Raw genomic sequence first — 20,582 nt, 5'->3', positions numbered from 1 at the left:
ATCCTCAGGAATCTGTGCTGCGGAGCCTGATGTGATCCTGACTGACAGATGCCGCAGGCAGAACAGGGGCCCAGCGTGCCCGCCACCTGGGCTGACTCGGCGCTGTCACACCGCGGACTGCTCAGTTGGTGCAGAAGGCAATGCTCATTGCACCGCCAGGCCCGGCACGTCACTGGCTTCGGGATGCGCAGTGACATTTTGGACGCTTTTCTTCGGGCCTTGACGCACGCTGACTGGGATCTTCCCAGACAGGGACCTCTGACGCGGCCCCGCAGCGCAGACCGTGGATTATAGTCAATTGAGCAGAGCACAGGAAGGGGCTGCAGGGTCAGACACAGGATAATCGCAGAGCCAAGAGGACACCTGACACCGGTGTCCCACGCAACATGTAACTCTTAGCTTAACAAGCCACCCTGGTGGAAAGAAAACACCCGGAGGAGAATGGCCATTGACTGCTGTGACAGGTTGAAATCACAGTTCCCTTTGGGTTAGTCCCCGGTGTGCTGATCATGCCATTGATACCTTCTTGCTCTCTGGGGCGCCCCCACCCACATCCTCCGGTCTTCCCCAGACAAGGCACAGAGTTGGGGTTACCACCCCCTGCAGAGCAGCACAGACACTAAACTAGTTCAGCACTGAGAGGACTCAGTTCTCAGGGCGCAGCACCCAGGAAACCAAGCCCCAAAGAGGAGCAAACCCCCAAATAAATCCATCTTCTTCTGTGTACAAGACTTACACGGAGAGGGGGCATCTACACAGTAGGGATGTAAGCAACCAGTCAACTACCCGATAAGCAAATGCTTATTGGGTAGTCGAGTAGGAACTCAATTAGTTGCTTCCCTTCCCCTTGCTGCCTCTATCAGAGAGAGACAGCAAGGGGGGGGGAGCACAAGCTGGTCCCCCCCCAGCACTGTCTCTGTGGGGGGCAGAGGAGACAGGGGGCAGTGGGGAAACAGTGCAAATGGGGAATGAAACAGTCCAACTTGTGCCGGTCCCACTGCTGCTCCTCTCCCTTTGGAATGTACAGGAGCTGCCTGCGTTTCTTGTACATTTCAAAGGAAGAGGCACAGAGGGGAACCTGTGCCATTGTGGACTGTTTTGCTCCTGGCTTGGGTTCCCGCTGCCTCTCTCCCTTTGAACTGTACACGACCTGCCACGGCTCTTGTACATTTCAGAGGGAGAGAGGCAGGGAACCTGCTGGGTCTCTCCCTTCCAAATGTATAGGAGCCATGGGCGGCTCTTGTACATTTCAAAGGGAGAGACACAGTGGGATAGTGAGCGCCCCCCTTATCGACTAATCGAGTAGTCAATGGAAATTCCATTGACTACTCAATTAGCTGATTAATCGAAATTTAACATCCTTACTACACAGCAGCGTTATTTCAGAATAAGTGACATTATTTTGAAATAACAAAGGGTATGTTTACCCTAGCCCCCTAGTTCGAACGAGATGTACCGGTAGTTCAAATTAGAGATCCTACCTACTCCGTGCCACGTGTAGCCGTGGGTACGGAATTCAGACTAAGGGACATTTAAAAATGGCAGCACCCGGGAAGATGCAAATGAAGCCCGGGATATTTAAATCCCGGGCTTCATTTGCAACTTCGAATGCCTACATTAGCCTCCCTAGTTCGAACTAGGGGGCTAGTGTAGACATACCCAAAGAGTGCCTCTACATAGCAATCCATTATTTCAACATAATGTCGAGCTGGAGGACTTCTTACTTCGACTCCTATAACCCTCATTTCACAAGGAGTAAGGGAAGTCGAAGGAAGAGTGCTCTTCCTTTGACTTCCTGCTATGTAGATAGCGCCAAAAGCCGAATTAAGCTATTTCGACTTCAGCTATAGATGTAGCTGTAGTTGTGTAGCTTAATTTGACTTTTGCCCTGCTGCATAGATGTACCGAGAAAGATCATAAGGTGGTCCACTCCCTTTATTAGTGACAGTGAGATATGCCCAGTGGTTGCTCCCCCCAGGTAACAATTATTTATACTGGGCATGATAATAAACAAAAATGTTTTATTAAGTATAAACAGTAGGATTTAAGTGGTTGCAAGTGAAAACAGACCAATCAAAGTAAGTTATTACATTTAAATGAACAATAGATACTTAGCTAGTTCTACTCCCCTAAGGAACTTGTTACATGCAAATTCTCACCCTAAACAGCTGATCTTGTACTCTGACTTGGGTCTACTGCTTCTTCAAAGTTATTCAAAGGGTGGGCCAGGCAGATTCAAATGCCAGCGGAAGACAAAAGCTGATTACTTCCCATTGCTTAAACAGACTTTCCCCCAGAGTGGGAATCCTTTGTTTGGCATCCCCCATCTCCACAGAAAAATACCACATTCAAGATGGATTCCAATACCAAGTGATGTGGTTACATGTCTTTCTAGCACCAATCACAGTCTGGGCTTAGAGGACAAACAAGACTATTCACAGGTCATTGACTTGGGTACTGAGTCATTAAATACCTGAAGTATCACTAGATGGGCCTCCTTAGCACATGTAGAACTATCAACAGATCCACACTTCATATTTCTAACTTCACATACAAGAATGATACCTGCACAGAAATAGGACATGCAGATTCAGTAGATTGTAACTGTAAAATTGATCTATTACATTTCCTGTTTTGCATAAAACATCTTTGAGTGATGCATATTCATATTTGTAAGCCAATTATCATCAAACATGGGGGGAGGCGGCTGATGACTGCATCTCCCCTTTAAACCAGATCTGGGTTCAGATTTATCCTTCTGTCCCACAGATTGTGTTCTCTGATGATACAAGTACCTTGAAAACAACCCCCATGGTAGCCTATCAATTGATCAACCTAATTCTGTTTTCAGATAGCTCTCAGGGCAGCTGTCATGTCTGCATTAATGACAGACAAGTATGCTAGCATCAGAAAGCTCTTTAAACCCCAAAATGCAAGAAACCACCTGGAGTTAAGAATGCATCTGTCCAGAAGCCCACTGTCCCTAGGCAGATGTGGGTCCAAATCGGAGAAGGGGGCTGGCCAATGAAGTAAATTCTAGCCTGGATAGCAGAGTGAAAAGCCAACAGCTGTATTAGGGATCACGAATGAGGAACCCGGGGGTGGAACTAACCACCCTGATCCAAAAACCAGAGACATGGCAGCTTTGGCAAGGAACTCTCCTCCATTTTCTATTTAAGCCAGAAAACAAAAGTTGAATGATGACAAAATGAATTCTAAGGAAGGACGTGTCATTTTTGTAGCTGAAGGAGATGACTTCCACTATCATTTGATAACGAGAAGTACAGAAATACGCCAAATGGAACCTGAAACAGCCAGTCTGCCAGCTGGATTGCGCTCTCTCTCTCTCTCTCTCTCTCTCTCTCTCACACACACACACACACACACACACACCAGCCAATTCGAGTTGTTCATGCTGAAAAGAACTGTACTCTCTCGCTCTCTGTTTCTCTCTCTCTCTCTCTCTCTCTCACACACACACACACACACACACGTCAGCCAATTCAAGTTGTTCATGTTGAAAGGAACTGTACTCACACACACAAACACAGGTCAGCCAATTTGAGTTGTTCATGCTGAAAAGAACTGTGCTCTCTGTTTCTCTCTCTCTCTCTCTCTCTCACACACACACACACACACACACGTCAGCCAATTCAAGTTGTTCATGTTGAAAGGAACTGTACTCTCTCTCTCTCTCTCTCTCTCTCTCTCTCTCACACACACACGCATGCGTCAGCCAATTCAAGTTGTTCATGCTGAAAGGAACTGTACTCTCTCTCTCTCTCTCTCTCTCTCACACACACACACACACACACACACACACACCAGCCAATTCAAGTTGTTCATGTTGAAAGGAACTGTACTCACACACACAAACACAGGTCAGCCAATTTGAGTTGTTCATGCTGAAAGGAACTGTACTCTCTCTCTCTCTCTCTCTCTCTTTCTCTCTCTCACACACACACTCACACACGCACGTGTCAGCCAATTCGAGTTGTTCATGCTGAAAGGAACTGTACTCTCACAGAATCACTGTTCTCCGACTGACTTAGGGAATGGCACAACTGCGCACTCCAGTCAGTCAGAAAGCCCAAATCCATCATACTAAGTGAACAACTCAGGCCTGTAGGCGGGGGAGTGCGACTGCACCTCTCCCATGGTCCTCCGAGTAAGCATGAGACTGGGACAGTGTGTTGTCCCAGCCACCCTCCTCCCAAGCTCCAGCCAGCTGGGGGAAGGCTGGGGCTGACGCCCCCCTCCCCGAGGAGCACGGCTGGGGGTGGGGCTGGACCACAGAGGTGGGGCAACCACCAGCCCCTCCCACAGCTCACACCCTCCCAGAAATTCCTGCGTACAGGCCTGCAACTGCCGCTGTGTCACACCACGCTCCGTCAGGCAAAACAATTGTTTCTAATACCTCAAATGACCGATGCCGATTTGCATCAGCCTTGGGAATCCCGTGCTCTGGGGGCAAGCAACATATCACTCGCTGTTCCATCGCTAATAGCGCGGGCGAGTGAATTGTGAGCCCACGCTGGTCGGCGCTCAGGACTCGTCTGCAAAACGACGTCGAGGTCTAGTGACACCGAGAGAGGACACAGTCACCTCAGATTTAAAAATAGCCAGCTCCGTTTGGCTGCTGACATTCACCGCGGGGCAGCGGAAGACAACAGCCCCGTGCCGAGGCGCCGTTCGACTCACAAGCTGCCTTTATTCCAAAGCAGGTTCTGAGGAATGGGGGTTACAGTGCAGCCTGGCTTCGTGCATCCGGATTTGAGGGGGCAGTGACACACGGGCAGCAGCTTCCGAGGGAGCATTAGCCCGTTCACCAATGAGCGGTGACGGGCGCCCATGGCTGGGTGTCTAGGGGTCAGGAGGAAGGGGTTTGAGCAGCGTCCTCTGCAGCCCGGGGCACAGGCTGCTGAAGCGACACATTGTGACTGTCACGATACAGGAAGTGCGAAGGCCTGGCAGCCTCCCCTCTTGCCAGCACCTGACATGGCCTCTCGTCCATTCCCACCACATCACAGAGTGGCCAGGACTTGGTTGGGCGAGGGGGAGGGCTAGGAGAGGGGCTTGCTTCCCTTTGGTCTGCATTGATACAGCAACACTGGATGTTTTTCTCAAAGATCTGCTCCAGGGATCATTGGGGGGCAGGTCTCTGGCCTGGGTCATACAGGGAGTTGGACGAGACGATCCTTTCTGGCCATGGAATCTAGGCTTTTACATATTAACCAGTCCAAGTCTGAATTCTGGGGAGTAAGATCCTGTACCAGTAACTGCCGTTCTTCAAGTGTATTGAGTACGTTGTACTTCGGGGCCGGGACCACCTTGCACTTCAACCTCTTCTTATGGGCCCGTGTGTTTGGCACAAATAGAGAGGGAAGGCCCCTCCCACACACACACCTTCCCTGCGGGGCTTCCGCCACCTTGCGCTCTGGAGTAAATGCTCCAAGGAAGAGGGGCAGGAGAGGGTGGCGCTGCAGAGGCAAAGCACTCAAAAAATTACAGGTCGTGGCAAGTAAACTTCCCTTCTGCTTTGGAGCTGGCACCTCCAGGGAGGATTTTTCACACACACACACACACACACACACACACACACACACACACACACACACTGAGGACTGGCTTTAATTCAACAACGATTCCAACACTGCTCCACCAAGCTGGAGATCAGAACGAGATGCCCAGTTAGGCAATGCTGCCTAATGCTGGGAACGGGGCTTCCAGTAGGGCCTTGTCTCTGCAAGAGACACACCCTGTCATATGGGCTGCCTCTGACTGTAGAGTCTGGACCTCCAGGGACAGGGATGGTGGCTACTACACCCCAAGGCTGAGTACAGGGTTTAATACATTTGACTGGTTCTGTAACAACCGGACTCACTAAACAGGCCTGATCCGGCAGAGTGAGCTGTAGGAGGCGATCACAGTGACACTGATTATCCCTGCAGGCTTACACAAAGCGCGCCGCCGTCATCCTTCTTCTGGGGTGTTGTGGTCTGACAGGAACAGGGAATCATCAAGTGATCCCTCCTCTGTCACCTATTCCCAGCCTCTGACAAGCAGAGGCCAGGGACACCATTCCTACCCATCCTGGCTAATACCCATTGATAGACCTATAACCTCCATGAATTTATCAAGTTCTTTTTTGAACCCTGTTAAAGTCCTGGCCTTCGCAACCTCCTTTGGCAAGGAGTTCCACAGGTTGATGGTGCGCTGTGTGAAGAAAAACTTCCTTTTGTTTGTTTTTAACTTGCTACCTACTAGTCTGGCAGCCATTCCAAACCCCTCCTCATTTTCTGAACTTTTCCTAATGCCTCGGTATCTTTTTTGGGAACGAGGTGACCACCTCTGTATCTCGCACGCAAGCAGCAGGCTGATCCCAGCGTATCTTCGGTTCGGAACCCACCAGGAAGGGAGCAACGTCACCTGAAAAGAAGCCACCCACACCCGATCAACAGAGGAAGCAACCCAAACACAAGGCTGGCCAAGGAACCCCAGGACACTGCTGCTGGAGTCACATAATGACACGGGGCAGGCACCACTTAACACCTATGCTGGGCAAGCCAGTGGAGCACAGGGAAGATAAGACAATGGATCGAAAGCCTCCAGCAGCAAATCAGGGACCTGAGCCACAGGGAACACCAGCCCTGTTATTCTCACCCTAAACACATGGTAGCTGCAGAGGAAGTGACTGTTTAGGAAGGAGACCTGCAGAAAGGGATCTAGGGTTAGTAGTGGATCACAAGTTAAACACGAGTCAACAGTGTGACACTGTTGCAAAAAAAGCAAACATGACTCTGGGCTGCATGAGCAAGACACGAGAAATGATTCTTCCGCTCTACTCTGCGCTGATTAGGTCTCACTTGGAGTATTGGGCCCAGTTCTGAGCACCACGTTTCAAGAAAGATTTGGAGAAGGTGCAGAGGAGAGCAACAAAAATGATGAAAGATCTTGAGAACATGAGCTAGGAGGCAAGACTGAAAGAACTGGGCTTGTTTAGTTTAGAAAAGAGTAGACTGAGAGGGGACATGAGAGCTGTTTTCAAGTATTTAATAGGGTGTTACGAGGAGAGAGAAAAATTGTTCTCCTTGGCCTCCAGCAGCATATCAGGGACCTGAGCAAGGGAGGTTTAGGTTGGACATTAGGAAAAAATTCCTAGCTGTCAGGGTGGTTAAACACTGGAATAAATTGCCCAGGGGGGTTGTGGAATCTCCATCCCTGGAGATATTTAAGAGCAGGTTGGACAGACACTTGTCAGGGATGAGCTAGACAGTGCTTGGTCCTGCCGTGAGGGCAGGGGACTGGACTTCATGATCTCTCAAGGTCCCTTCCAGTTCTACAATTCTATGACTTCCACTGACATTCCAGAGCCGTTTCCTCTCCTAGCTTTCAGGTGCACAGTGCTGACCGCACACACGTCCCAGGTCTGTGGATCTGCCGAGGGTGTTCTGAAAGCAAAGCTTTGTCAGTGCTCCTCAGCCCGTGAATAAATGGATTCAAAAGGCAGCCGAGGAATCTTTCTCCTGCCCAGAGGGTTCCTCTTCCACTTTACTTGGTAACATGGACTTGGTTAAGTCTTGCAAATGCTCGCCAGGGCTTGCACAGGCTTATCGGTCTGAACACACAGCTCCCTCTCAGCCACCACACACCTCAGGCAGAGAACAATGCGTGTGCACATTTGGTTCTCAACACCAGCACCGGCATCGGCCAGAGAGTCACTGGCTACAAAACTATACTGCCCTGACACACTTTTTAGCATTTAGAGATCTCACTGGCATTCAGAACAGCTACCACAAAAGCTGTCACTCCATGGTATTTCACAAAAAGCAAAATGCCTTCAACATCAGGGCGGGGTTAAGGCAAACGGGGTCCTAGACACACCATCGCCTGGGCCTTGGGTGGCTTTGCTTTAGCATCATCACATGGCCTGAGTTCTGGGCCCTCGGCGTGGGCCTATTGTTCTTAGTGGTTAATCTAGTCCTGCTGGTAACATACGTAGCCGATTATACATCAGAGAATGAAATTCCTTCCTGATCCCCCTAGTGGCAAGCTGAGGGCCCTGAAGCAGGAGGTTTGATTTGTTTAACTTACTTAGGCCCATCTACACTGGGATTTTTTTTGCACTAGAGACACACGTGCCACGCACGCTCCCTTCCCCCCCAAGCAGATGTGCCACCTTGTGCAGCTGTACAATAGAAGAAAAAACACACAGATCCGAACAACTCCTTGATTGTGGGCAGAAATGAGGAAAGAAAAATGGGTCATTAATTAATAATTATGTATATAACGGTGGCATCCAGAAGCCCCAATCTACATGCCTCATGTGCAGGATGCTGTGCACACAGAGAGGAAGAAACTCTCTCACTCCTCTACAGGTACAGACATTCGTATTTCTTCTTTGCGTCAGTTACATTTTCTCCCATGTCTCCTGAGACGTTGCTCGGTCAGGGCAGCAGATCCTGAAAAGGCACGGGCCAGATCCTCCACTGGTGGAAATCAAGGCAGCGCTGTTGATTCCAAAAGAGCTGGGTCTTCTACCTCTCTCACACACTCCTGCCAAGATGACATTATCCAGTGATATAATTGGCATCACGCCATCAAAGCCAATTTACCCCCATTGCCTTTAATACAGCCACACCCATTTACACCAGCTAAGAATCTGTCTCCCAGTCTTTCAGTAGGGGTGGATTTCGATTCCACCTAAGCTATAAAATCCTTTTTGCACTACAACAATGTTAATGCAGTTTGTATCTTCTTCTACTGTGACATGACCCGGCACTCACGCAAGAGTTTTCAACTGCTGGAGAGCAGCTGTTTTAGTTTTTAGAGAACAGCTGCTAACGACTCTATTGGTGGGAGGCAAATGATTCCAGGGCAGATGTGTGCTTGCAAGTCCTCCTTACACCTGAATGCTCCTCACATTTTTCAAATGCCTCTTAGGTTGGCCATGCCACTGAGACCAAGCAAAGTTTGGTTTGCGGGACAGCTGGACTATAGCTCCTTGAAGTGCACAGATTCTGTGCATGGGGGTGTGTAACAAAGGCTCGGCTGAAACCAGATTCTTCAGTTCAGCTCAGTTCCATCTATTTCTGGTCTTGTCTAGATGGGAGATTTGCCCTGACTTCAGTCATCAGTGTAGCTCCACTAGCACAAGACCCTTGTGCAGCCCAGCTGTGGCCATTTAAAAACTATCAGCTGCCAGAGAAATGTTCCTTCTTTTGCGGCAATGTGAAATTCCCCTTCTCCTCCTCCACAATGAAACTAACCTGAGACCGGGGACATGTAATATTCAGTGCTGGACCAGTAACAGATTTCAGATCCAATATCTCATCACTTAGCAAGGCTAAAAAGAGGCACTTTGTACCGTCAGAAAGCCTGGAAGATCTGTCTATCATGGTACTTACATGGCCATGAGTCTAGTTCCTAACACCTCATAATATTGAATGCATTTATCCTTCCTACACTCTGTGGAGTAGGGCAGGGCTGTTATTCCCATTTTACAGCTGGGAAATAGAGGCAGAGTGCTAAGTGACTTATACCACAAGAGCTGGGAGGTGAACCCTTGTTTCCTAAGTCCTAGTCTGGTTCATCCTTCCTTCTGCTTCCAGAGTCTTTTAACTGCACGGTGCTGTACATCATGTCAGGCCATAACATCCTACCGTCATTCATGCATGGAAAAGCTGTTTCTGGTCAAAGGCATTACTTAGAATTGAGTCCTAGGTGCCAAGGGCAGGAGGAACCATGTGATCTAGTCTGACCTTCTGTTCTGCACAGGCCAGAGACATTCCCCCACAATCATTTCTAGAGTTTTTAGAAGAAAAAAAATCGGTTCTTGCTTTTAACAATAGCCGGCGATGGCAAATCCACCATGACCCTTGCTCCAACGGCTGGTGCGTCTCACCGTTAAAAACGTAGGCCTTCATTCCAGTCTGAAAGCATCTAGCTTCAACTTCCAGGCACGGGATCATGTCAGGCCTTTCTCTGCTAGATTGTAGAGTCTGTTCTCAGATATTTGTTCCCCCCAGAGACAGGCATGCACTGGGATCCCTGGGACCGCTGAACCTTTTCTTTGCTACGATCAGAGGTGGGCAATCATTTTTGCAGGGAGGCCACTTCACAAATGGTGGGTACCGTCTTTTCGCGTATATACCCCACACCTGAATATACCCCGCAGTTTTTGCCATTTGAGTTTAGAAATCCCTGTATACCCCACACACGAGTATAGCCCGCGGAGGTGGGGTTTATTCGGGTGCGACGGGAGAAACACTCGCCGCCCGGTTCCCGCACAGCCGCACTCACCCCCAGGTGAGTAAAAAAAGTTTTGTATACCCCGCATCCAAGTATACCCTGGGGGGGGGCAGGGTTTGTATAAACAAATATAACCCGCGGGTTATATTTGCTAAAGTACGGTAGTCGAAGGGCTGGCTCCGCCCCCAGAAAGAGCGGGGCCCTGGGTGGAAGGGGTGGTTCCCTCTAGGTGTTGCGTACCCCTGGCAGGGCAAGGAGATTTCACTTGCACCCCCACCACCCAGGTCAATTGGAGCTTGGGGGCAGAGGAGCAGGCATAGTCTCTCACCTCCTCACCCTGCCAGGAGCACGTGGTACCTACAGGGAACGGCCAGTCAGCATTTGCTGTTCAAAATAGTTGATGGCTGCCTCTAGGCACCATGTCCTAGAGGGGGGAGGGAGCCGCCAGCCGCTTTGAAGACTGAATGACTTCGCGCACCCCCCTGCCTCCAGGTCTCGATTGACCCAGGGGTAGGGGCTCAACAGGGCAGCCATGAGCCGGATCAAACAGCTTGGTGGGCCAGATCTTGCCCAATCCTGGCCAAGATGAATAGACTGAGCTCTTGGAGCCAAGCCCTGTACAGCAGGTTTCTAACCCTTTAATTTTCTCCTGGCTCTCCTCCGAACTCTCCAATGTATCAACTTCCTTCTTGAACTGTGGGCACCAGAACTGGACTCCATCGTCCACAACAGCACCAGAGCCAGATGCAGGGTCAAATACCTTCTCTGCACCTACCTGAGATTTCCCTCTTCACTCATAGCTTTTTAGGCCAGTAGCACACTGGGAACATGATAATCCACTAGAACCCCCACACTGAAACCTGAATGGTTGGAGTCCCTGTCTGGAAGAAATTTTACAGGAGGGATAGAAAAAACAGAATTATAGTAGTGAAAATAATTCTTTATGACATTTCCTGGGTAGTTTTTCTGTAAAATCCAGCAGAAGCCACGAGTCTGAGTTGATTCTGCCATTCATGACTAAAGCGATCAATCCAAATCAATGAAGAAAAAACCTTCCCCGCCCACCTAAAGGTGTGTACGCACCGGACAGCTACATGGCCAAATGCGGCCTTGAGGAATCTTAAGAACGGACGTAATGGGTTTAACATTCTGGCATTGCCTGCTGGGAATAAAGACGTGACACATTAACACAAGCTAAAATCCCAGTGGTGTGTTTGCGGATTGAGTTCAATCCCAGGCTGATGTAACACTTGGATTTGAACCCTTTAGGGGTAGCATCGGCATGGACTCAGAACGGTCATAGTTGGTGTCTCTCAGCTTGCCACGGGTTAACCACAGCCTGTTGCCACAGTGCTAAGCACAGCAGTCCGGGGCTACACCAGGTGCTAACGCGTGGTGAACGTGTGACACAATGGAATTTTCCGGTGCCAACAAGCGCTGTCAGGGTGTGACGTCAAGGGAAACGCAACCCTGAGCTTTGGTGACATGGCTGGCAGCATCCTGGGACCCAAGCGGAGAGTTCTCAGCACCTCCCAGGATCAGACCTTTTGTCCTGACCGATTCTTTAGTTTAATGGATGGGGGGGGTGGATGAGGTTGTTTCTGGAATCCGTCTTCATTCCTCTCTCCTCCCTGCAACACTCCCCAAGGGAAATCAGGAAGGCTTTGTGTTATTGTGCAGCTGGCCAGAATCCTGGGGCTGGAGCTGCCCCGACCCCCTGCCTCCTGAAAGCCCAGAGGGTGGGGAAATCAGGTTCGTTTCCATTTCAATAGCTGGGGGAAATGGAGTGAACTGCACTTCTTTGCAGGCTCTCAAGTGCGCTTTGTCACGGCAATGGCAGTAAAACAGAGGCCATCTGAAAAAGGCCCCTATTGACAGCCTGCAAGGCGTGAACAATCTTCTCTGCCATAAAGGCACCAGCTCGCTGCATGGCCCACCCGAGACAAAGGGAATGAACCAGCCCAGAAAATGCTATTCAGCCCTTTTACTTGCAGCGATTAAAACCCAGAGCCAAGCCCTGTCTTCGCCCCTCCCCCCACAGTCCTGGCTACCACCACCCCCGACACACCAGCTCTGCACCGCAGACACGCTTGCTCACGCTCTGTTACCACATCCACAGCAACCCCCCCAGGCTGCTACCGGCCTCTCCAGGCCCAGGGCTCACTTGCACACCCCTGCGTCGCCAGTCCTCCCCAGACAGGCGCCTGGCAAGGCCCAGGGACATTTGCCTGGATCAGGCTCAACAATCAATTGGCCTGGAAGGAAGCATAATTGTGCATGGCAGCGTGACCCACCTTAGAGCCAGCTGGTGCCCACCTGCTAGTCTGGGCTCTGTTCACAGTCACCACGGCCCGGCCTGGTTCACCACCGCCCAGTGGCTTGCACTTATCCTAGTGCAAAAGGCTGCCTCCGCCTGTCATTCTCATTTTAGCCCTCCAGGAATGGAGACCCCCTGAGCATAAGGGACCCACCCCAGGCATGGCAAGAACAACTGTGTGGGAGTATTAGGGAAATGTGAGTGTGCAGGGTTTCTGCAGCACCTAGCCAGGAGAACCTCTTCCTGCCCCACTCTGGGAAAGCCTGGAGATCACACTAGCAGCTGGAGGAACTGGAAGAGCAGAGGGGAAGGGGGCGGGGAGGTAGAGGGGGGCTCTGGGAAGGGGCTGCAACAGGAGGGGAAAGGGAACAATGGGTCTGCAACTGCCTGGAAGATGAATGGCAAAGACTTTCCCCGTCACTGGGCTGGCGGGAGAGGGGGGTGGCGGGTTGTGTTCCTCACCCAGAGGGGTGGTAGAAGCGCTGCGCAGCGCCTGCATTTCGCACCGGGGAGCTGACCGCGGAGTGCACCGGGACCAGGGGAGAACGCGCAAGTGGGGGCGCGCAACCGAGGGCCTGACTCCATCGTGCACAGCACAGCGGGGCGTGCCACCGGGTGACTAGGATCCGACGGCCCCTTGCCCCACGACCGAGGACCCGCCACCGGCCCCTGCACTGGGTCCTTCGAGTCACCTGGAGCCGGCCCGCTAGGAGCAGGCGGCGGCTGTTGCCGGGCCCTGGGGTAGGCGCGCAGGCTGGAGGCGGAGCCGGGCGCTGGAGCGCATGGAGCCCGGGGCGCTGCTCGCTCCATGTGGCTACTCCTGCCGCTGCTGCTGTGCTGGGGCCGCGCTGGCAGCGACGCCCCGGGGGAGCCCTGCTGGGAAGCGCTGCTCCGCTGCCAGGACGAGCCGGACTGCGGCTCCGCCTACAGCCAGTCGCAGGCGGCCTGCGAGCCGGTGCTGAGCGGGGCCGGAGGCGGGGAGCCCCCCGGCGGCTGCCCCAGCCACTGCATCGGGGCGCTGGTGCGGCTGAACCGCAGCCGGAGCGGCCCGGGCCTGGAGCGCTGCGAGTGCGGGCAGGACGCGCGCTGCCGCCGGCTGAAGGCGGCCATCGAGCCCTGCCTGCCCCGGCCCTCCCGCAGCGGCCTGGGCTGCACGGCCGCCCGCTTCCGCTGCCAGCAGGAGCCCGCCTGCCAGGAGCCGCTGGCCGCCTACTTGGCCCGCTGCGGGCAGCTCTTCAACGGGCGGCGCTGCACCGCTCCCTGCCGGGCCGCCATGGGGCAGCTGCTGGCCGCGCCGGGGGGCCCCGCGCTGGAGCGCTGCGTCTGCGACGGCCCCGAGCGCCCCTTCTGCCAGGTGCTCAAGGCCAACATGGGCCGCCTGTGCTCCGGGCCGCCCGCCGAGCCGGGCCCGGACGAGGACTACCGGGACGAGGAGCGGCTGCTGCGGGAGGAGGACGAGGGGCCGGGCGCGGGTGGCGCCTGGGTGCGCTCCGGGGGCCGCCCTCGGGGCGCGTCACCCTGGCGCGCCCTGGCCCTGGGGACCCTGCCGCTGGGACTCCGGCTCCTCTCCGGGGCCTAGGCCGCGCTGCTCGGGGCTGACTCAGGGGGCCCGGGCGAGGCGCGCAGGGCCAGGCGGAGCGGCCCCCAGGCGTCGGAGGCGGCTGCGGTGCCCCGGAACAGGGCCCGGGCGGACACTCAGGGTCGCTGGCCGCTGGAGAAGGCCTCAGGAGGCGCCGTTCCCAGCCCTGGGCCTCCGACTGCTTGTCCCGTGTTCCTCCCCGGGCTGCGGCTCCCATGGACTTAGCGGTGGCTGGAGGGGCCGAGATGCGACTTTTTCCCTTGCATCACGGTAGCAGCATTTTCCCAGCCAGGGCCTGCGTCTGTTCTCTGCACCCGGCTCACCCTGAACTGTGCTGCAGGAGAAGAGCGAGGGTGAGGGGCGCTAAGGGATCTAAAAATGCCCTGATCCCCACCCGATTCTCGTGCTTAGGTGTGGCACATACCTGTGCAGGTACCTATTCACCCAGAGGGGAGATCTCCATTCCAAACACCCGAGGGGCAACAGGAGAAGCCAGGAAATCCCCAGGCACCTGATTATAAAGCAGGAGATGGAGGTTATCCCCCCACAGCCCCAGCTGTTCAGGGTTCCTAGATCAGGCTCCAAGAAATTGTGACTGGCTAAAAAAAATTCTGAGGTTCAAAATACAGGGAGTTATTTTTCCTTGTCCTTTGGGTTTTGAGTCTTTCAAGGGTTGTGCGTTTACACCCAGCCACGGGGACTAGACATTTCCATTACCAAAAAATGAAAGTGTCTAGAGTCTGGTGTGATCCAGATGTTAAAACAGTGGCAACAGTCTGGGAATGAGTTGGCCATGCTGTGTCAGGACTAGAGAGTCTTGCCTGCCACTTAGAGCAAAAGATGAGGAATCTGGAGACTTGGATTCTGTTGCCCATCATGTCACCGCTTGAAGGGAAGCAAAAGTCCATAAACTGCACACCAAGAGGGAGAGTGGCTTCCAAAGCACCTGGGCAGCAAAACAGAGTTAGCAGAGGCCCATTTTCCAGATCCAGTATCAGTGAGGCCTGGCCCCTTTCAGCCTTAGTTATCCCATCTGTGAAATGGGTTCAATAATTCAGGTTTTGCATTGATATTGGGGGAATGAACCAAAAGCTGGTTGGTCCCACTAGCAGCCTATGGCAATACCTGCTCTTGAACCTGCCTAGTTGCTGGGACTGACAGCCCTCGGCATGAAGGGAAGTTAAAAGCCCATCAGTGGGTGGGCAGACCCTCACCCTTATTTGGCCATTGCAGACCTAGGGAAATAGGTGGAAGACAATTCAATAGACCAGGGTGAATGTGAGCTTCTTTTTGCCCTCCATGCTGAGCACTTGGCTTCTTCTCTGCTGCTCTCTTGAGTCCTTAGACTGGGAACTTCTTGGTATAAATTAATTTGAGCACAGTGTTCACACCCCTGGCAAAACTGGACAGCAATCAGGCCAAGGCCTGCAGGTCTACTTGGTAACTAACCATAGGCGCTGGTGCTGTGCACCTCCCTGCACACCCCCTGGGACTCTGCTGCAAAACACTGTCTTGCTGGAGCATGTTTCTTGTAGGCCAAAGCTTTCCAATGATTCCAGATTGACCCCTGTGTGTATAAACGATGAATTCCCTGGGGCTTACATACTGATGTACTAGAACAGAGGCATGCTGACGACTCCCCCAGGTGTGCAGGGATTACACCCAATGTTCCCTCTAACGTTTTCCATTTGTGAGTGGAATAAATTTTGTGTTGTGCACCAAGGCATGTGTGGATGTGCACCACCAGTAGAAATACATGCTGGGGCCGCTCTAATCAGCTGGGCAGCATTTGAATCTTCCTGGGTGGCCACCCCAGTGCACAGCTTACAGGGAACACTTGTTACACCTAACTTCTATATCAGCTCTGTTTGTTTTAACTAAAATGACTGTACTGGCTGACAGCGCTTGGCTGTGTCAACTTTGGGATCTGGGATGGAGCCCAAACTGAGACCTACTGCCCCCACAGGGATATAGAGCCCAAATGTCTACACTGCAGTTGTTAATCGTGGAACCCAAGGCAGCTGAGTCAAACCAACCACGAGGTGGCTCTTCTATTGCAGTGTAAACGTACCCATAGGTTTGAGCCGGTCCAAGGGTTACTCATGTTTTGGATCTACTTCAAGAACCCACTCTGTCTGCCTCCAGGGGCCCCCATCACCTTTAATACGCACAAAGCCTCACGTGCAAACAGACTTTGTGAATATGTATATTGTTTGGAATTTTTCCTGCACGTGTGTGTTGTACAGAAAGTAGGGGGCAACCTACATAATGGTGACATTGTAAAAGCTTTGTTTTCTAATTGAGCTTTAGCTCATGTCTTTTTTGTGCAATTTTGATAAATTTTTTTGGCAAAGTTAGAATATTGGTTTGAGTGTCTTAACTGTCCTTAGACTTCTCCCTGGAGGGGTGAGAGAGGGGAGTGGACATAGATACATCGCAAGTGCCCAAGGCTGGCTTTTGGTTGAGGGGTTCCCCTGGCAAGGTTATTCTTGGGGGGAGAGGGGTGTAAAAGCTAATGAGGGCTGGTGGCTTCACTCTTCCCTTCCCAGGTCGCAGAGCAGGAGCTGGGTCCAGCCAGATAAATGATGGGGACTGGAGTATTTGGAAAATTATTTAATAAAGCCAACAATAAATTACATTCTCATTCAACACAGCTGCCTTTGAGATACGCTCCATGCAGCGCCGGACCCGTTCCCGGAGCGTGGCTTCCTGGCCAGCAACTACTGCAAGTCACATGCTCTCCCCCCCAAATTCAAAACAAACGTTGCACAGAGCCAAAGGCGATTCCTGCGGCTCGGAGAAGCTCGTGCGTAGCTACAGCCTTCTACAAACAACCGAAAGAAAAATCATAATCCAGAAACAAGAGAGGAGGTTCCAGTCAGTTCATAGGGACATAAGCCCCAGTTCGGTACAAAATAACATTGGGGGTTTCAGGGTCCAGTGATATTTACGATTGTCACAGGGAGGAAAGGATCAGCCCCTTCTAACAGGAGTCTCCCAAAGGCCCAATATTAAGGATATTCACCCTGATCTCACATCACGGTTACAGCTCTAGAAGGCCCTCAGGTGGTTCGGATGCAAACCAGGGTTTATAGTGGCACATCTTTTCAGGAACGTGACTCGATTAAGCTTCACCAGTGTGAATTCCTCCATGAAGACAGGGCGTAATGTGATCAGGGTCTCAGGCAGGCTTGGGACCAAAAGCTGCTCCAAGCAGAAAGAGCCAGTGCTAGAGAGGTGTTGATGATCAACTAATCCAACCCAGCAGAGGGGCCAGAGCTGAGCAATTCAGTAGCCAGGTGTATGGGCATGGGAATTAGGATCTCAATCCAATTTTGTCATGTGCATGAGTGAGGCTCAGAGGCCTGCAGCATTCGGGGGGGGGAAGGGAGGGGGAGGGAAACATGAGGACCACCATGTAGTCTGACATACATGTTGTACGTCACTATATCGTGTCCTGCAAAGGTGTGGGGGAGGGGGAAATGGAACACACAGACCTATGAAAAGTCAGGAGCACAGGGGCAGATAAGGTCTGAGAGGGGTAACTGCGCCATTTGCCCCACAGCAAATGACTCCCTCATCTAGCCCCCAGTGGACAAGGGAGAATGGGTGTGGGATAGTTCAGGATCTAGAGAGAAAAAGTTGAAATAAAGGACATGGAAATTAGGATAAATTCAAGCTGGCGTATTTGCCTGGAGACAATACAGTGCACAGAACTAGGACCAATGCTCTTAGCGTCGGAATAACCCTTTCTGGTCTCCTAGCTTGCTTAACTTCTGCCCAGTCACTTCAGGACAGCTGCTACAGACCGAGACAATGCTGATTAGAGACACCGTATTACAGGAAGAGATTGGGCAGGAAACAAGATGAACACAGTAAAATTCTCCTTCAAAACCAGGAGGGGATGGACTGATTTGAGATATCAGAGCTGGGAGCTGACAGATCTGTTGATGAAGGCACATGTGTAGTATAAGTCTGCGAGGGGGGGAGGAGGGGAATAAAACAGCAGCAATTCATCAGGGTTAGTCATGTGGACAGGGACACGGCTCCTATTGGCCAGGAACAGCGATCCACAGCCAACAGGAGCTGCAATTGCCCGTACCTGCAGAGATGCAGATAAATATAGCAGCGGTGGCCTGCCAGGGGCTAACGCTGGGGAATCAGATGTGGCCCGTGGCCAGTATTTGTCCACCCTTGGACTAAAGTCAGCACTAGAGCTGGGCAAATAGATTTTTTTCGGCTGACTGGCCCTTCTGGGGAAGTCAACAAAAAATTGTTCCAAGGCAAATGACAGTTTGTGTTGACAAAAATCAAAACATTCTATTTGGATTTGTACCCGGTTTTAATCACACCGACAGACTGGAATTCAAGATTTCAAACCCATTCCCTCCTTTTTTAAAGGCCAAAACAATTTGGCAGAATCAGCACACGTGCAAGAAACAATCTGCACTGCCACATCTGCATTTGTGCCTGGGGAGGAAAAAAAAAGTTTCTTCTCCCAACTCTAATCCTGATCCATCTGGCACCCGGTGTGTGTTCTGGACAGCCTGGCACATCTGCCTCCACTCTCAGCTATCAGACCCCAGCACCCACGAGAAATCTTCCACCCACTCAGCTGCAATCTTAGGTGTATGGATTTCTCACACCGACAAGCTGCTGCTGCGTCTATATAACAGTCAGATTGGGATCCAATTAAAAAAAAACCCAGAGCCCTGAATAATTAAACAATGTATGAAAGCCTAGTCAATAGATTTCAGTCCCGGGGGGAGGGAGAGGGGAGAGCTTTTACCAGCGTTAAAGGTGCCTAGTAGTCAATACTTGAATTAGGGGCCCAATCCAAAACCCCCTGAAGTCAATGCAAGTGCCTTGATTTGGATCAGGCTCTAAGAGATTTTCCTCCATAGATCCTAAGGGCCCTGATCATGCAAGGTGCTGAGTGCTGTCCACGGTCGCTGATTCCTGGAAAGACACCATGCCCCTGACAAGAGGAGCTCAGGCCGCTGGAGTCCGCGGGAGGCCGGCTATATTTGTACATCCCTCCCCCGTCCCTTCCCTCAGGTTGTAGACAGAGCCAAGAGCTGCTGCACATCAGCGGCTGCACACAGACAGGGTCATTGTAAGAGACATCCTAGACAAGGCTGCGCTGGGGAAAGGAAGACGTATGGCCCAAAGGAACGGGGAGCACGTGGTCTGCAGAGCAAGAGGGAGAGCGTTTGTGGTGGGGGGGTGAGGCAGGAATCTGCAGGAGTTAAAAGGAAGGAAATAATATTGGTCCCACGAAGGGGACCAGCGGGCAGACCAGGCGGCAGTCCCAGAGCCCCTGACGGCAGGGTGAAAGACTACGGGGGATTGGGCAGAAATACATTTACACCAGCCTGCGATGGGACTCGCACCCTTTCCACGGATCCCCCCCGAAACCCGTTCCAGTGCCACAACTCGCCCGTGGCTGAAGCAGCAAGAGGCAGCAGCTGAGAGGGAATCCTTAAGACAGGCAGCCCTAAAGGCCCTGCCTTTTATCATCACATCCCTCCCGGGGGCCCTAACGGCCTCTACACAAATGCCCCGTTAGTACGATCAACTCTCTAAGCTCTAAATCTTGCCATTACCCCTAAGCTCTCCAGGCAGGGTCAGCATCCGAGATAGGGTTACACCTAGACATTAAATACTAAAAGCTCTTTATAAAGAACTCTGTCTGCTTAATATACAATGCCACCACCTACCCCTTTGTTACAAAGATCCCCCATCCAGGGCACGGCAGTGGAACCCTCTAGCTCAACTTGTGCTCTGTCAGTAGCACGGCCTGTCGATAAGCCGTGTGTCCCTTAGCACACGCGCCCAGCCCGCTACGCACGCCCAGGCTCTCTGGAGGGGAAGTCGGATGAGAAAGCTGGTGCCAAGGAGATCGGTCAATATCCAGCGCCGTGGGTGCGGTCCCGATCCCGCGGGGGTCCGTACGTCCCTGAGGATCACTGCAGAGTACAGGCTGAGACAGAGGAAACAAAGGTGGGGGACAGAAGAGAAGATGATTTACTTACTTGTGAACTAGAGCAGGCACTAGGGTGTCACACACCATGAAACGCAAAAATAATAAATTCCACGGGTGAGAGAGTATTTGTTTGCTACTGGACTCCCTGGCAATTAATCACGTTTATTACGGTTCTGCCTAGAGACCAAGCGAGATCAGGACCTCATGGTGCTAGTTTAGACAGTGACTGCTCTACGTGTGCTGTCTTGTCACAGGCCAGCTCCACAACCAAATACATAGGGAAGGACTGGAATGTCACTTCATCCACAAATTCAATATACATGCTAATGGACTCAATCGAGATATGGGCTGGCTAGGACACTACCTACTTCATAACCACTGAAGGTGCTAACAGCTCGGTGAGTGGTATCCTTCCTGTCTTAGCATCTATCTATGTACTTTGATCTGCT

General features: G+C 52.0%; 2 protein-coding genes across 2 annotated transcripts in view; one reads left to right on the top strand and one right to left on the bottom strand.

The window, feature by feature from the left end:
* The first annotated feature begins 13,210 nt into the window (after positions 1-13,210).
* LOC142818340 (growth arrest-specific protein 1-like) lies at positions 13,211-16,608 on the top strand. The gene has a single exon (XM_075897418.1). It carries the CDS (start codon positions 13,377-13,379, stop codon positions 14,145-14,147), a length of 771 nt encoding a protein of 256 aa, XP_075753533.1. The 5' UTR covers positions 13,211-13,376; the 3' UTR covers positions 14,148-16,608.
* A 137-nt stretch (positions 16,609-16,745) lies between these two features.
* ULK3 (unc-51 like kinase 3) overlaps positions 16,746-20,582 on the bottom strand; it is a 28,789-nt gene continuing 24,952 nt past the window's right edge. Inside the window, exon 16 of the mRNA XM_075897413.1 lies at positions 16,746-20,130. Coding sequence (XP_075753528.1) covers positions 20,114-20,130 — 17 coding nt within the window. The 3' untranslated portion in view covers positions 16,746-20,113. The remainder of the gene's footprint in view (positions 20,131-20,582) is intronic.

The sequence above is a fragment of the Pelodiscus sinensis genome, chromosome 14 (genome assembly GCF_049634645.1).
Source record: "Pelodiscus sinensis isolate JC-2024 chromosome 14, ASM4963464v1, whole genome shotgun sequence".
Taxonomy (NCBI): Eukaryota; Metazoa; Chordata; order Testudines; family Trionychidae; genus Pelodiscus; species Pelodiscus sinensis.
This window is presented reverse-complemented; position numbering and strand designations above follow the sequence as displayed.

Bases quoted from the DNA above. Each gene is read 5' to 3' on its own strand.
- LOC142818340 (XM_075897418.1), top strand. From the start codon at position 13,377: ATGTGGCTACTCCTGCCGCTGCTGCTGTGCTGGGGCCGCGCTGGCAGC.